Source organism: Pseudophryne corroboree, chromosome 4, assembly GCF_028390025.1.
Source record: "Pseudophryne corroboree isolate aPseCor3 chromosome 4, aPseCor3.hap2, whole genome shotgun sequence".
Classification (NCBI taxonomy): Eukaryota; Metazoa; Chordata; class Amphibia; order Anura; family Myobatrachidae; genus Pseudophryne; species Pseudophryne corroboree.
The window spans coordinates 697237857-697254995 of NC_086447.1; the positions used below are offsets into that span (position 1 = coordinate 697237857).

Consider the following 17139-nt stretch of genomic DNA (forward strand, 5'->3'; position numbering starts at 1 on the left):
GGGAATAGAAGGGGCTCCGCAGGAGACATGGGCACTTTAAGAAAGAATTTAGATTCTGGTGTGCTCTGGCTCCTCCCTCTGTCCCTCCTCCAGACCTCAGTTAGAATCTGTGCCCGGACGAGCTGAGTGCTGTTTAGTGAGCTCTCCTGAGCTTGCTGTAAGAAAGTATTTTGTTAGGTTTTTTTATTTTCAGGGAGCTCTGCTGGCAACAGACTCCCTGCATCGTGGGACTGAGGGGAGAGAAGCAGCCCTACTCTCTGCAGATAGGTCCTGCTTCTTAGGCTACTGGACACCATTAGCTCCAGAGGGATCGTACACAGGATCTCATCCTTTGTCGTCCGATCCCGGAGCCGCGCCGCCGTCCCCCTCGCAGAGCCGGAAGACAGAAGCCGGGTGAAAGAAGCAAGAAGACTTCGAAATCGGCGGCAGAAGACTCCAGTCTTCACTGAGGTAGCGCACAGCACTGCAGCTGTGCGCCATTGCTCCCACACTACACCCACATACTCCGGTCACTGTAAGGGTGCAGGGCGCAGGGGGGGGGGGGCGCCCTGGGCAGCAATTAGGACCTCTTGGCAAAAGTTGGACATATATACAGTTGAGCACTGTATATATGTATGAGCCCCCGCCATAATATTGTACATAAACGCGGGACAGAAGCCCGCCGCTGAGGGGGCGGGGCTACTTCCTCAGCACTCACCAGCGCCATTTTTTCTCCACAGCTCCGCTGAGAGGAAGCTCCCTAGGCTCTCCCCTGCAGATACACGGTAGAAGTGGGTAAAAAGAGAGGGGGGGCACATAATTAGGCGCAAAAATCATTATTACAGCGGCTACTGGGTTAACACTAAGTTACTGTGTGATTCCTGGGTTATATAGCGCTGGGGTGTGTGCTGGCATACTCTCACTCTGTCTCTCCAAAGGGCCTTGTGGGGGAACTGTCTTCAAAAGAGCATCCCCTGTGTGTGTGGTGTGTCGGTACGCTTGTGTCGACATGTTTGACGAGGAAGGCTATGTGGAAGCAGAGCGGGAGCAAATGAATGTGGTGTCTCCGCCGACGGCGCCGACACCTGATTGGATGGATATGTGGAAGGTTTTAAATGATAATGTTAATTCCTTGCATAAAAGGTTGGATAAAGCTGAAACCTTAGGACAGTCAGGGTCTCAGCCCGTGCCTGATCCTATGTCGCAGAGGCCGTCAGGGTCTCAGAAGCGCCCACTATCCCAAATTGTTGACACAGATACCGACATGGATTCTGACTCCATTGACGATTACGATGATGCAAAGTTACAGCCTAAATTGGCTAAATCAATCCGTTATATGATTATAGCAGTTAAGGATGTGTTGCACATCACAGAGGAAACCCCAGTCCCTGACAAGAGGGTTCATATGTATGGGTAAAAAAGGCAGGTGGTGACCTTCCCCCCTTCACACGAGCTAAATGAGTTATGTGAAAAGGCTTGGGAATCTCCAGATAAAAAACTGCAGATTTCCAAACGGATGCTTATGGCGTATCCTTTCCCGCCAACGGACAGGTTACGCTGGGAATCCTCCCCTAGGGTGGACAAAGCTTTAACACGCTTATCCAAGAGGGTAGCCCTGCCGTCACAGGATACGGCCACCCTAAAAGATGCTGCGGATAGAAAGCAAGAGGGTACCCTGAAGTCCATTTATACACATTCAGGTACCTTACTAAGGCCGGCAATTGCGTCGGCCTGAGTGTGTAGTGCTGTAGCAGCATGGACGGATACCTTATCTGAGGAACTTGATACCTTAGACAAGGATACTATCTTAATGACCCTGGGGCATATAAAAGACGCTGTCCTATATATGAGAGATGCTCAAAGAGACATTAGCCTACTGGGCTCTAGAATAAATGCAATGTCGATTTCTGCCAGAAGGGTCCTGTGGACTCGGCAATGGACAGGTGATGCCGACTCAAAAAGGCACATGGAGGTTTTATCTTATAAGGGTGAGGAGTTGTTTGGGGAGGGTCTCTCGGACCTGGTCTCCACAGCTACTGCTGGAACGTAAAATTTTTTGCCATATGTTTCCTCACAACCTAAGAAAGCACCGTATTACCAAATGCAGTCCTTTCGATCACAAAAAGGCAAGAAAGTCCGAGGTGCGTCCTTTCTTGCCAGAGGCAGGGGCAGAGGAAGGAAGCTGCACAGCGCAGCTAGTTCCCAGGAACAGAAGTCCTCCCCGGCTTCCACTAAATCCACCGCATGACGCTGGGGCTCCACAGGCGGAGCTAGGCCCGGTGGGGGCGCGTCTCCGAAATTTCAGCCACAAGTGGGTTCACTCCCAGGTGGATCCCTGGGCAATAGATATTGTGTCTCAGGGATACAAGCTGGAATTCAAAGAGATGCCCCCTCACCGATACCTCAAATCGGCCCTGCCAGCTTCCCCCTTAGAGAGGGAAATAGTGTTAGCTGCAATTCACAAATTGTATCTTCAACAGGTGGTGGTCCAGGTTCCCCTCCTTCAACAAGGAAAGGGTTATTATTCGACCATGTTTGTGGTACCGAAACCGGACGGTTCGGTCAGACCCATATTGAATTTAAAATCCCTGAACATATACCTGAAAAGGTTCAAGTTCAAGATGGAATCGCTGAGAGCGGTCATCGCAAGCCTGGAAGGGGGGGATTTTATGGTGTCTCTGGACATAAAGGATGCATACCTTCATGTCCCCATTTATCCACCTCATCAGGCGTACCTCAGATTTGTGGTACAGGATTGTCATTACCAATTTCAGACGTTGCCGTTTGGTCTCTCCACGGCACCGAGAATATTTACCAAGGTAATGGCGGAAATGATGGTACTCCTGCGGAAGCAAGGGGTCACAATTATCCCATACTTGGACGATCTCCACATAAAGGCGAGGTCCAGAGAGCAGTTGCTGATCAGCGTAGCACGCTTTCTGGAAGTGTTACGACAACACGGCTGGATTCTAAATATTCCAAAGTCGCAGTTGATTCCTTCCTTCCTGGGCATGCTTCTGGACACAGACCAGAAGAGGGTTTATCTCCCGATGGAGAAGGCTCAAGAGCTCATGACACTGGTCAGAAACCTATTGAAACCAAAACAGGTGTCAGTGCATCACTGCACTCGTGTCCTGGGAAAGATGGTGGCATCATACGAGGCCATTCCCTTCAGCAGGTTCCATGCGAGGACCTTTCAATGGGACTTACTGGACAAGTGGTCCGGATCACATCTTCAGATGCATCGGTTAATCACCCTATCCCCCAGGGCCAGGGTGTCTCTCCTGTGGTGGCTGCAGAGTGCTCACCTCCTCGAGAGCCGCAGATTCGGCATTGAGGACTGGTGTTGAGTTTCCTGAAATCACACTGGTTTGAGCCACTCAAGACGGTGGAATTTAAATATCTCACGTGGAAGGTGGTCATGCTACTAGCCTTGGCTTCGGCTAGGCGTGTGTCAGAATTGGCGGCTTTGTCACATCAAAGCCCTTATCTGGTTTTCCATGCGGATAGAGCTGAATTGCGGACCCGCCCACAATTTCTGCCAAAAGTGGTTTCATCCTTTCATATAAACCAACCTATTGTGGTGCCTGTGGCTACTACTGACTTGAAGGATTCCGAGTTACTGGATGTGGTCAGGGCTTTGAAGGTTTATGTAGCCAGAACGGCTAGGGTCAGGAAAACAGAATCTTTGTTTATCCTGTATGCTTCCAACAAGCTTGGGGTGCCTGCTTCAAAGCAAACTATTGCTCGCTGGATCTGTAACACGATTCAGCAGGCTCATTCTGCGGCTGGGTTGCCGCTGCCTAAATCAGTTAAGGCCCATTCCACAAGGAAGGTGGGCTCTTCTTGGGCGGCTGCCCGAGGGGTCTCGGCATTACAGCTTTGCCGAGCGGCTACTTGGTCAGGTTCAAACACCTTTGCAAAGTTCTACAAGTTTGATACCCTGGCTGAGGAGGACCTTGTGTTTGCTCATTCGGTGCTGCAGAGTCATCCTCACTCTCCCGCCCGTTTGGGAGCTTTGGTATAATCCCCATGGTCCTTACGGAGTCCCCAGCATCCACTAGGACGTTAGAGAAAATAAGATTTTACTTACCGGTAAATCTATTTCTCATAGTCCGTAGTGGATGCTGGGCGCCCGTCCCAAGTGCGGACTTCTTCTGCAATGCTTGTATATAGTTATTGCTTAAATAAGGGTTATGTTATAGCTGCATCAGGGTTTATCTGATGCTCTGTTATTGTTCATACTGTTGACTGGGTAAGTTTATCACAAGTTATACGGTGTGATTGGTGTGGCTGGTATGTATCTTGCCCTGGATTACCAAAATCCTTTCCTTGTACTGTCAGCTCTTCCGGGCACAGTTTCTCTAACTGAGGTCTTGAGGAGGGACATAGAGGGAGGAGCCAGAGCACACCAGAATCTAAATTCTTTCTTAAAGTGCCCATGTCTCCTGCGGAGCCCATCTATTCCCCATGGTCCTTACGGAGTCCCCAGCATCCACTACGGACTACGAGAAATAGATTTACCGGTAAGTAAAATCTTATTTTTAATCACTACAAAGTGATTAGAACATGGTAGTCTCAATGTACACATTCTTAAGTAAAATCTTATTTTTACAAACGGCTACTATGCCGTTTTGTTGTGCTTTATTTGTGACTTTGTATGTGTTTAAATGTAATTCCTGTGCAGTTAAATGTCTGTAGTACACAGTGTGGGTGATTCAGTTACTCTGGGCGCCTGACGGAGCCTTTAAATTGTTGCTCTATTCGGATGCTTATAGCCACGGAAGGGGCACGTTTCTCCTTGCATCCTTCTTATGTGCAAGACAAAATGTGTGCAATGTGCGTTGTTTGTGTTGGGCGCCCTAACCACTTCTTTAGATGGGTTTAGCCACTTTGCAAAGGTAAACCCGGTGCCTTTAAGTACGTCAATACTAATAGGCGCCCAAACGGAGAAACAATTGAATTGCTCTGTTGGGCGCCTATTCGTATGGACGCCCAGCCCCAGTTGTCACCTTGCAGTGGTGTTTACTGTACTGCAATACGAATAAGAAGCAAAATATAAAGAAATAGATGGAACGCTACATCTCTGTTAGCAGTTCAGTTGCGCTGGGCTTCTCATGTCATATGGTGTATAGACACTAGGTGTATGAGAAAACATCATATGGTAATACTTTAATGTATTTCATTTTATAAATCTACTATTTGTAAAAATTAGTTATCCGTTATGTTTACTTAAAATGTGAAGCGTCCCAGTGTGTTCAGTGTTTAAATGTAACATGTAGTTATAGTTTCCTATGCTGATAGTGGACAGAACTAGGAATATTTTATCTCTATAGAATATATAACAACTTATTATTTCTTAATTTTTCAATGCATTACAGTTGTTTTTAAAATGCATCTTCCTTCGCAGATTACCCTGCTGTCCAAAAATTAGTGCTGGTGTCTTCTTCCTCTGAGTTTTTGGGAGGAACAAAACCTGTTACGGAATTGCCACCTGCCAGCGACCTCGATAAGACTGTTACAGAGCTCTCTGATTGGCTGATGCTTATTGACCAGATGCTTAAGTCCAACATTGTCACTGTTGGTGAACCTGAAGAGATTAACACAACTATAGCACGCATGAAGGTAGAGACCGTGCCTCCTGTGTCTGTCACACCAAACGTTAAAGCAAAATGTTCTGTTAAGGATTATGAGGAGCCCTCATATTTGATGACGAATGGTGTCAGTTTTTCAATATAACAAATCAATGTCATATCCAGAAATACCTTCACACAGAAAACGTGTAAAAGCATTAAGCTAGATTGTAGGCTATATATTAAAATCAGCCAAGCGTTTATAAAGTACGGCATTAAAAAAGATTTATACTTCAGAAAAAAAAGTTTTCAATTATGCTTTCAAACAAAATTATCGTTTTTTTATCAAGAAATTTGACAAAAAAAAAACAACAACCTACAAAATTGTTTTTAAACCAGTATTAACAGTTTCCTGAATGGATTCTCTTAAAATAGATCTACTGTCCCAATATTGTGAATAGCCCCACAACTGTCAGTGATATGCTCAGCTTTACCTTTCCACAAAACACATGTGGGCGGTTGTATCAAAACGCCAAGAGGGATAAAGTGGATAAATTGTCTATTGTCATCAGTCAGCTTCTAGTTATCATTTATCTAGCACAGTCTATAAAATGACTGAAGCTTTTTGACAACTTCTGCACTTTATCTCTCACCGTTTGGATACAGCTTCTCCCTTGAAGTTGTAGTGTCACAGTTTGCAGCTAGTAGTGCCTTATGTTGTCCAAACATAGCAATATTGTTCACTGTCATTATTGCACATATAAACCTAACCCTTTCATGCTTAAATTATGATAACATTATGCAATATTTAAAAAAAAAATGTCTAGGATTATAAAAACACAATAATCTTTTTTTTTTTTTTAATATAAAAATAAAGAAGTTATAAATGTGTCCTTTTGAGTGGACAACATCCATCTGCAGTGAAAACAAATTGTCGTATTACCGTGGTACAGCATTTTAACTGAAAGCTTTTTTATTTTTTATTTTTTTTAAAGTAAGGTAATAAATTCTTTATGTTGTATATTTTTCTCCAGATACAAAAAATCCTCTAAGTTGAAAACAATACATTTTTGTTATGCCTATTTGTGGATATTTTTGTCCATGTGCTTCTGAATTTGCTTCATACCTAGAAAGTCAGCCCTTTACACACTTTTGTGAACTGAATTTGACTGGTATGAAAGTTGGAGAAGCACCCAGGACACAAAGGCTATCATTTGTCAAAACTGCCATACAGTCTATATGGCTATTATATAAGAAAATATTATGGTTAGGCCTATATGCAAGGATAAGCCTAGCATGGAGTATGGATTTTGTATTGCACAACGTCCACTGAGGTGAACATATGATTTTACAACAACTGTGAAAAAAAATGTAGTATGTGAGCAAGAGCTAGATATTATGCCCTAAACTTTATTCTCTTTGAATTTATTTATTTTACCTGCACTGCTATCTTTGAGTAAACAGATTCTACATAATTCCCTGGAATGTTCGGTGCTGGCGAACATTTCTCCGCCATTTTATTTTTATCTTATTCTTTTTGTAGGAATTAAAAACTGCCAGTAGGTGGCATACCTTTTAATTTTGGTAGATGTCTTAAGAAGAGGACACCATGCACTTGTGATAACAAAGAGAGAGTTTCTATAGGAGATAATCACTTAAAAATAGCTGTCCAGTGTAGTGGCCTCTATGCATGAAAGGCCGATTTACCCAGAAATAATATGATCAAAATTGTCTGGATCATCCAATTAATGTGGGCAGAAGATGACCACTACTAGTCTGTCTGTGGTCAACTGTGCAGGATCCAATGTGATTCTGAAGTGATTGTACCGCTTAATGTGCCTCCCAAGGTTACCTTAAACATAGAAACATAGAATTTGACAGCAGATAAGAACCACTTGGCCCATCTAGTCTGCCCCTAAAATCACATTGGATCCTGCACAGTTGACCACAGACAGACTAGTAGTGGTCATCTTCTGCCCACATTAATTGGATGATCCAGACAATTTTGATCATATTATTTCTGGGTAAATCGGCCTTTCATGCATAGAGGCCACTACACTGGACAGCTGTTTTTAAGTGATTATCTCCTATAGAAACTCTCTCTTTGTTATCACAAGTGCATGGTGTCCTCTTCTTAAGACATCTACCAAAATTAAAAGGTATGCCACCTACTGGCAGTTTTTTGTCTTGGTGGCCAGCATTACAGTTCCTATAGCAGTCATTTACTAGTTGAACAATGTGAGTTATGTAAATGTTCCTTCATGAAGCTCATACATGCTTTCAAAATAATAAGCCAGAGTTATTTAATATAATCTTAGTATTCATCATGTTCTATGTTTTTGTATTGCCATGCATAGTGTTCTGTGAAGAAGACACTGGAGGGGCTTTAAAAATAAAGCAACCTCTTCTATCTGTATAATATGCTGTTAGAACATTACTAATCCCCTCCGCTTCAGAGAGATTAAAGTTACTTTCTAGTATTTGTTTCCCAGCTTGTGCAGCTAAGGAGTCACAGATAGCAATTATTATAATAATTATCAAGGATTGCTCTTTATATAACTGTGCGGTGTGCATGTAATTGTTTTATACATCTCTGATAAACACTTCATTCTAATCATTAAGCTTATTAAAAAGCAACATAAGCTAGGGAATGTGCAATTGCATAAATATATAAATCTGTCTCCTTCATTTACTTACATCTCTATTGCCATTCTGTGTAGCATGATGTCCATTTTCTAAACTGCATAAGTTGTTTAATGTGTAGAACCTTATGGGTTTTTGTACTGCAGAGATGAGCTGTGTGGGCGCTGTGAAGGGAAGGCTGCTCGCAATTTCAAATATGTGCTTCCACTTCAGATGATAATAAATATATGGGGGTATATGCAATTGCGGTCGAATTGCCGCAAATGTCGAAAAACGGGGCATTTTCGACACAAATTTTTTTTCGACAATGCAATACAGTACTTTTCGACAAAAAAAAACGGACGTTTCAGATTCGAATTTTTGAAATTTGACAGTTGTCAAATTCGACATCTCTGCAATGGTAAAAATGCGGCTTTTCGACAAAAGTATATTCAATTGAAGAATGTCGATTCGACAACAGGGCTTTTCGACAGTAATTTCGTCAATTTCATTCCGCCTCACTTTGCTGGCGGAATCTAATAAAAAATGTCAAAAACATGTTTTTTTTGTGTTTTTTTTTTATTGCTAATAGCATATCTATTTATATTAGAAGGGATTATCTACTTGGTTTGTCTATTAGGAGACACAAGTATTATTTATATATTTTTTAAAGAATATTTTTTTTTTAACTGACTAAAATAATATGGAGAGATCAGAGCATGGTTTTCAGTGGGAAGGGGTGGGACTCGGGAGTGGGTTAAAAATCAAGAAAAACAATGCGTAGGGTCCCCCCTCCTAAGCATAACCAGCCTCGGGCTCTTTGAGCCGGTCCTGGTTGTAAAAATACGGGGGGGGGGGGGGGGGGGGGAATGACAGGGGATCCCCCGTATTTTCACAACCAGCACCGGGCTCTGCATCCGGTCCTGGTGCCAAAAATACGGGGGACAAAAAGCGTAGGGGTCCCCCGTATTTTTAACACCAGCACCGGGCTCCACTAGTCAGAGAGATAATGCCACAGCCGGGGGACACTTTTATATCGGTCCCTCCGGCCGTGGCATTAAATCACTAACTAGTCACCCCTGGCCGGGGAACCCTGGAGGAGTGGGGACCCCTTAAATCAAGGGGTCCCCCCCTCCAGCCACCCAAGTGCCAGGGGGGAAGCCCGAGGCTGTCGTCTCCCCCCCCCCCCCCCCCCCCCCCATCCATGGGCTGTGGATGGGAGGCTAATAGCCAAGTGACACAAATAAATAATATTGTTTTTTTGTAGCAGATCTACAAGTCCCAGCAAGCCTCCCCCGCAAACTGGTACTTGGAGAACCACAAGTACCAGCATGCGGGGGGGAAACGGGCCCGCTGGTACCTGTAGTTCTACTACAAGAAAAATACCCAAATAAAAACAGTACACGCACACCGTGAAAGTAAAACTTTATTGCATACATGCCGACACACACATACTTACCTATGTTGACACGAGGTTCGGTCCACTTCTCCAAGTAGAATCCACGGTGTACCTGAAAATAAAATTATACTCACCAAAATCCAGTGTAGATCTGTCCTCTTCTGTTTTGTAATCCACGTACTTGGCAAAAAAACAAATCGCATTACCCGATCCACACTCTGAAAGGGGTCCCATGTTTACACATTGGACCCCTTTCCCCGAATGCCGGGACCACACGTGACTCCTGTCACAGAGGGTCCCTTCAGCCAATCAGGGAGCGCCACGTCGTGGCACTCTCCTGATTGGCTGTGCGCGTCTGAGCTGTCAGATGGCACATCGCACAGCCGCTGCATTATCTTCAATGGTGGGAACTTTGCGGTCAGCGATGAGGTTACTCGCGGTCAGCCGCTGACAGCTCAGACGCGCACAGCCAATCAGGAGAGTGCCACGACGTGGTGCTCCCTGATTGGCTGAAGGGACCCTCTGTGACAGGAGTCACATGGGGTCCCGGCATTCGGGGAAAGGGGTCCCATGTGTAAACATGGGACCCCTTTCAGAGTGTGGATCGGGTAATGCGGTTTGTTTTTTTGCCAAGTACGTGGATTACAAAACAGAAGAGGACAGATCTACACTGGATTTTGGTGAGTATAATTTTATTTTCAGGTACATCGTGGATTCTACTTGGAGAAGTGGACCGAACCTCGTGTGAACATAGGTAAGTATGTGTGTGTCGGCATGTATGTAATAAAGTTTTACTTTCACGGTGTCTGTGTACTGTTTTTATTTGGGTATTTTTTTTGTAGTAGAACTACAGGTACCAGCGGGCCCGTTTCCCCCCCGCATGCTGGTACTTGTGGTTCTCCAAGTACCAGCTTGCGGGGGAGGGTTGCTGGGACTTGTATTTCTGCTACAAAAAAACAATACTTTTTATTTTGTCACTTGGCTATCAGCCCCCCATCCGCAGCCCTTGGATGGGGGGGGACAGCCTCGGGCTTCACCCCTGGCCCTTGGGTGGCTGGAGTGGAGGGGACCCCTTGATTTAAGGGGTCCCCTCTCCTCCAGGGTACCCCGCCAGGGGTGACTAGTTAGTGATTTAATGCCACGGCTGCAGGGACCGATATAAAAGTGTCCCCCGGCTGTGGCATTATCTCTCTGACTAGTGGAGCCCGGTGCTGGTGTTAAAAATACGGGGGACCCCTACGCTTTTTGTCCCCCGTATTTTTTGCACCAGGACCGGACGCAGAGCCCGGTGCTGGTTGTGAAAATACGGGGGATCCCCTGTCAATTTCCCCCCCGTATTTTTACAACCAGGACCGGCTGAAAGAGCCCGAGGCTGGTAATGTTTAGGAGGGGGAACCCCACGCAATTTTTTTCTGAGTTTTTTTAATAATTTTTGTGCCGTCCAAAAAGTCGAATCCAGGACGCACATATCCGTCAATTGGTCCGTTTTTCGACAGCGGGACTGTCGAATCCGTTTTTTATTGAATATGTCGAATTCAGGTCCCGGCGGGAGGGTATGTGACTGTCGAATTTAAAAACGGTCGAATTCCGGCATATACTCCATGGTGTCTTATAATAGAAGGTTTGGATGTTCTTTTACTGGAGACACTGGGTTCACATAATAGCCCATGAGGGTGGGTCATTGGACAAACCTGCCTCAGAGTGCGAGGTAGCAAGATGCTTTTAAACTTTTAAATTCTATTAAGATAAGTTTTTTTTATTTCAGTTGTGATTATTTCATGTATTACCAGTTATTTATATAGCACATACATATTCTGCAGCGTATTACAGAGAATATTTGGCAGTTCACATCAGTCCCTATCCCAGTGCAGCTTACAATCTATAGGCCTAATTCAGACCTGATCGCAGCAGCAAAGTTGTTCTCTAATGGGCAAAACCATGGCCCTCATTCCGAGTTGATCGGTCGCAAGGCGAATTTAGCAGAGTTACACACGCTAAGCCGCCGCCTACTGGGAGTGAATCTTAGCTTCTTAAAATTGCGACCGATGTATTCGCAATATTGCGATTACTAACTACTTAGCAGTTTCAGAGTAGCTCCAGACTTACTCTGCCTGTGCGATCAGTTCAGTGCTTGTCGTTCCTGGTTGACGTCACAAACACACCCAGCGTTCGCCCAGGCACTCCCACCGTTTCCCCGGCCACTCCTGCGTTTTTTCCGGAAACTGTAGCGTTTTCAGCCACACGCCCCTGAAACGCCGTGTTTCCGCCCAGTAACACCCATTTCCTGTCAATCACATTACGATCGCCGGAGCGAAGAAAAAGCCGTGAGTAAAAATACTTTCTTCATAGTAAAGTTACTTGGCGCAGTCGCAGTGCGAACATTGCGCATGCGTACTAAGCGGATTTTCACTGCGATGCGATGAAAAAGAACGAGCGAACAACTCGGAATGAGGGCCCATGTGCACTGCAGGGGAAGGGGGGGGGGGGGGGGGCAGGGCAGATAAAACATGTGCAGAGAGAGTTAGATTTTGGTGGGTTATGTTTCAACGCAGTGTAAAAATAAAGCAGACAGTATTTACACTGCACATAAACAATATAAACCCACCCAAATCTAACTCTCTCTGTACATGTTATATCTGCTCCCCGGCAGTGCACATGGTTTTGCCCATAAGAGAAGAATTTTGCTGCTGCGATCAGGTCTGAATTAGGCTCTGTGTTCACTACCACATGTACAGATACATACTGTACACACTAGGTTTAATTTTTGAGTATGGGATGAAAGTGGAGCACACAAAGGAAACTCCATTCAGTTAGAGCCGTAGAATCAGACCCAAGACCTCACTGCTCTGAGGTAGTAAATGCTTACCATTATACCATTTGAATTTCTAAATATTCTCATTTTTATATGATGACACCAAGTGCTCGGTACTGGACAATTGCAATAGTGTAACAAATAATATAATGTAATATAATATACAAAGGTTCAAACAGTACAGGCACAAACATTAAACAGTGAGATAATGATACAACATAATAATACCCCTTTTCCACTAGCTCCTTAAAACACAGGTAAATGCGCGGGGGCGCGCATTTACCCGTGTTTTTCCCTAGTGGAAACGGGTCCCCCGGCAAATTCCTGGATCAAGTGATCCGGGAATCCTACCCTGGTAGCTAGCCGGGTTGAACACGTGTTCAACCCTGCTAGCTGTCTAGTGTGAACGGGAGCCGTGTCGAGGCGACACGGCTCCTATTCACAGTGCATAGGGAGGGCGGCGCTGGGAGATCATGTGATCTCCCAGTGCCGCCCCTGCCGCGTCACTAGCGCGTCACCAACCCGGCAATTGCCGGGTTGGTGAGCGCTGTCTGCAGGCGGCTGTAGCACGGGTCGCAGCCATGTCAGGGGACACGGCTGCGACCCGTGCTACTCTAGTGGAAAAGGGGTATAAGAGAGAGTTTTTAACAGAATCACTCAATGACCCTGTGCCTTGGTGGGAAGGGTGGACAAAAAGGATCAATGTTGCTGAGTGTGAGGGAGAACACACTGGACTGGAGACAGGACAGTGCTGAATGAGAACCAATAGGGTTGAGGGCCCTGCTCATGAGAGCTTACATTAACTGGTGTTTCTGTAATGGGGGACCCACACCGCACACCCTACGCATATGAAATTATAATTTTCTCTAACGTCCTAAGTGGATGCTGGGGACTCCGTCAGGACCATGGGGAATAGCGGCTCCGCAGGAGACAGGGCACAAAAATAAAGCTTTAGGATCAGGTGGTGTGTACTGGCTCCTCCCCCTATGACCCTCCTCCAAGCCTCAGTTAGGTTTTTGTGCCCGTCCGAGCAGGGTGCAATCTAGGTGGCTCTCCTAAAGAGCTGCTTAGAAAAAGTTTTTTAGGTTTTTTATTTTCAGTGAGTCCTGCTGGCAACAGGCTCACTGCATCGAGGGACTTAGGGGAGAGAATTTCAACTCACCTGCGTGCAGGATGGATTGGATTCTTAGGCTACTGGACACCATTAGCTCCAGAGGGAGTCGGAACACAGGTCTCACCCTGGGGTTCGTCCCGGAGCCGCGCCGCCGACCCCCCTTACAGATGCTGAAGATTGAAGGTCCGGAAACAGGCGGCAGAAGGCTCTTCAGTCTTCATGAAGGTAGCGCACAGCACTGCAGCTGTGCGCCATTGTTGTCACACACTTCACACCAAGCGGTCACGGAGGGTGCAGGGCGCTGCTGGGGGCGCCCTGGGCAGCAATATATAATACCTTTTATGGCAAAAGAATACATCACATATAGCCATTGAGGCTATATGTATGTATTTAACCCATGCCAAATGTCTAAAACTCCGGGAGAAAAGCCCGCCGGAATAGGGGGCGGGGCTTATTCTCCTCAGCACACAGCGCCATTTTCCTGCTCAGCTCCGCTGTGAGGAAGGCTCCCAGGACTCTCCCCTGCACTGCACTACAGAAACAGGGTAAAACAGAGAGGGGGGGCATAATTTGGCGATATTTTTATATATTTAAGCGGCTATAAGGAACAACACTTATATAGGGTTGTTCCCATATATATTATAGCGCTTGGGTGTGTGCTGGCAAACTCTCCCTCTGTCTCCCCAAAGGGCTAGTGGGGTCCTGTCTTCGATAAGAGCATTCCCTGTGTGTCTGCTGTGTGTCGGTACGTGTGTGTCGACATGTATGAGGACGATGTTGGCGTGGAGGCAGAGCTATTGCCGATAATGGTGATGTCACCCCCCAGGGAGTCGACACCGGAATGGATGGCTTTGTTTATGGAATTACGTGATAATGTCAGCACATTACAAAAATCAGTTGACGACATGAGACGGCCGGCAAACCAGTTAGTACCTGCCCAGGCGTCTCAGACACCGTCAGGGGCTGTAAAGCGCCCTTTACCTCAGTCGGTCGACACAGACACAGACACTGAATCTAGTGTCGACGGTGATGAAACAAACGTATTTTCAAGTAGGGCCACACGTTATATGATCACGGCAATGAAGGAGGCTTTGCATATCTCTGATACTACAAGTACCACAAAAAGGGGTATTATGTGGGGGGTGAAAAAACTACCTGTAGTTTTTCCTGAATCAGAGGAATTAAATAATGTATGTGATGAAGCGTGGGTTAACCCAGATAGAAAAATGCTAATTTCAAAAAAGTTATTAGCATTATACCCTTTCCCGCCAGAGGTTAGGGCGCGCTGGGAAACACCCCCTAGGGTGGATAAGGCGCTCACACGCTTATCAAAACAAGTGGCGTTACCGTCTCCTGATACGGCCGCCCTCAAGGATCCAGCAGATAGGAGGCTGGAAACTACCTTAAAAAGTATATACACACATACTGGTGTTATACTGCGACCAGCCATCGCCTCAGCCTGGATGTGCAGTGCTGGGGTCGTCTGGTTGGATTCCCTGACTGAAAATATTGATACCCTGGATAGGGACAGTATTTTATTGACTATAGAGCAATTAAAGGATGCTTTCCTTTATATGCGAGATGCGCAGAGAGATATTTGCACTCTGGCATCGAGAGTAAATGCGATGTCCATATCTGCCAGAAGGAGTTTATGGACGCGACAGTGGTCAGGTGATGCGGATTCCAAACGACATATGGAAGTATTGCTGTATAAAGGGGAGGAATTATTTGGCGTCGGTCTATCGGATCTGGTGGCTACGGCAACTGCCGGAAAATCCACTTTTTTACCTCAGACCCCCTCCCAACAGAAAAAGACACCGTCTTTTCAGCCGCAGTCCTTTCGTTCCTATAAGAACAAGCGGACAAAAGGACAGTCATATCTGCCTCGGGGCAGAGGAAGGGGTAAGAGAGGGCAGCAAGCAGCCCCTGCCCAGGAACAGAAGCCCTCCCAGGGTTCTGCAAAGCCCTCAGCATGACGCTGGGGCCTTACAAGCGGACTCGGGAACGGTGGGTGGTCGACTCAAGAATTTCAGCGCACAGTGGGCTTGCTCACAGGTGGACCCCTGGATTCTGCAGGTAGTATCTCAGGGTTACAGGTTGGAATTCGAGAAGTCTCCCCCTCGCCGGTTCCTAAAGTCTGCTTTGCCAACGTCTTCCTCAGACAGGGCGACGGTATTGGAAGCCATTCACAAGCTGTTTGCTCAGCAGGTGATAGTCAAGGTACCCCTCCTACAACAGGGAAAGGGGTATTACTCCACGCTATTTGTGGTACCGAAGCCGGACGGCTCGGTAAGACCTATTCTAAATCTCAAATCTTTGAACCTGTACATACAAAAATTCAAGTTCAAGATGGAGTCACTCAGAGCAGTGATAGCGAATCTGGAAGAAGGGGACTTTATGGTGTCCCTGGACATAAAGGACGCTTACCTGCATGTCCCAATTTGCCCTTCACATCAAGGGTACCTCAGGTTCGTGGTGCAAAACTGTCATTATCAGTTTCAGGCGCTGCCGTTTGGATTGTCCACGGCACCTCGGGTCTTTACCAAGGTAATGGCCGAAATGATGATCCTTCTACGAAGAAGAGGCGTATTAATTATCCCTTACTTGGACGATCTCCTGATAAGGGCAAGATCCAGAGAACAGCTGGAAGACGGAGTAGCACTAACCCAACTAGTGCTGCAACAACACGGGTGGATTCTGAATTTTCCAAAATCTCAGTTGACCCCGACGACACGTCTGCTATTCCTGGGAATGATTCTGGACACGGTTCAGAAAAAGGTGTTTCTTCCGGAGGAGAAAGCCAGGGAGTTATCCGAACTTGTCAGGAACCTCCTAAAACCAGGGACAGTGTCTGTGCATCAATGCACAAGAGTCCTGGGAAAGATGGTGGCTTCTTACGAAGCGATTCCATTCGGCAGATTCCACGCACGAACTTTTCAGTGGGATCTGCTGGACAAATGGTCCGGATCGCATCTGCAGATGCATCAGCGGATAACCTTATCGCCACGGACAAGGGTGTCTCTTCTGTGGTGGTTGCAGAGTGCTCATCTGTTAGAGGGCCGCAGATTCGGCATACAGGACTGGGTCCTGGTGACCACGGATGCCAGTCTGAGAGGCTGGGGAGCGGTCACACAAGGAAGAAACTTCCAGGGAGTATGGTCAAGCCTGGAGATGTCTCTTCACATAAATATACTGGAGCTAAGAGCGATTTACAATGCTCTAAGTCTGGCAAAACCCCTGCTTCAGGGTCAGCCGGTGTTGATCCAGTCGGACAACATCACGGCAGTCGCCCACGTAAACAGACAGGGCGGCACAAGAAGCAGGACAGCAATGGCAGAAGCTGCAAGGATTCTTCGCTGGGCGGAAGATCATGTGATAGCACTGTCAGCAGTATTCATTCCGGGAGTGGACAACTGGGAAGCAGACTTCCTCAGCAGACACGATTTACACCCGGGAGAGTGGGGACTTCATCCAGAAGTCTTCCACATGATTGTGAACCGTTGGGAAAAACCAATGGTGGATATGATGGCGTCCCGCCTCAACAAAAAACTGGACAGGTATTGCGCCAGGTCAAGAGATCCTCAGGCAATAGCTGTGGACGCTCTGGTAACACCGTGGGTGTTCCAGTCAGTGTATGTGT

The 17139-nt window shown here is 46.3% G+C and overlaps 1 protein-coding gene across 4 annotated transcripts in view; it reads left to right on the forward strand.

Annotated features, from left to right (window-relative positions):
• The window catches only part of UTRN (utrophin), a 1167552-nt gene that overhangs the window by 426735 nt on the left and 723678 nt on the right, over positions 1–17139 (forward strand). For all 4 annotated transcript variants that reach the window (XM_063917938.1, XM_063917937.1, XM_063917939.1 and 1 more), the window contains one exon: positions 5390–5604. In XM_063917938.1, coding sequence (XP_063774008.1) covers positions 5390–5604 — 215 coding nt within the window. The remainder of the gene's footprint in view (positions 1–5389; positions 5605–17139) is intronic.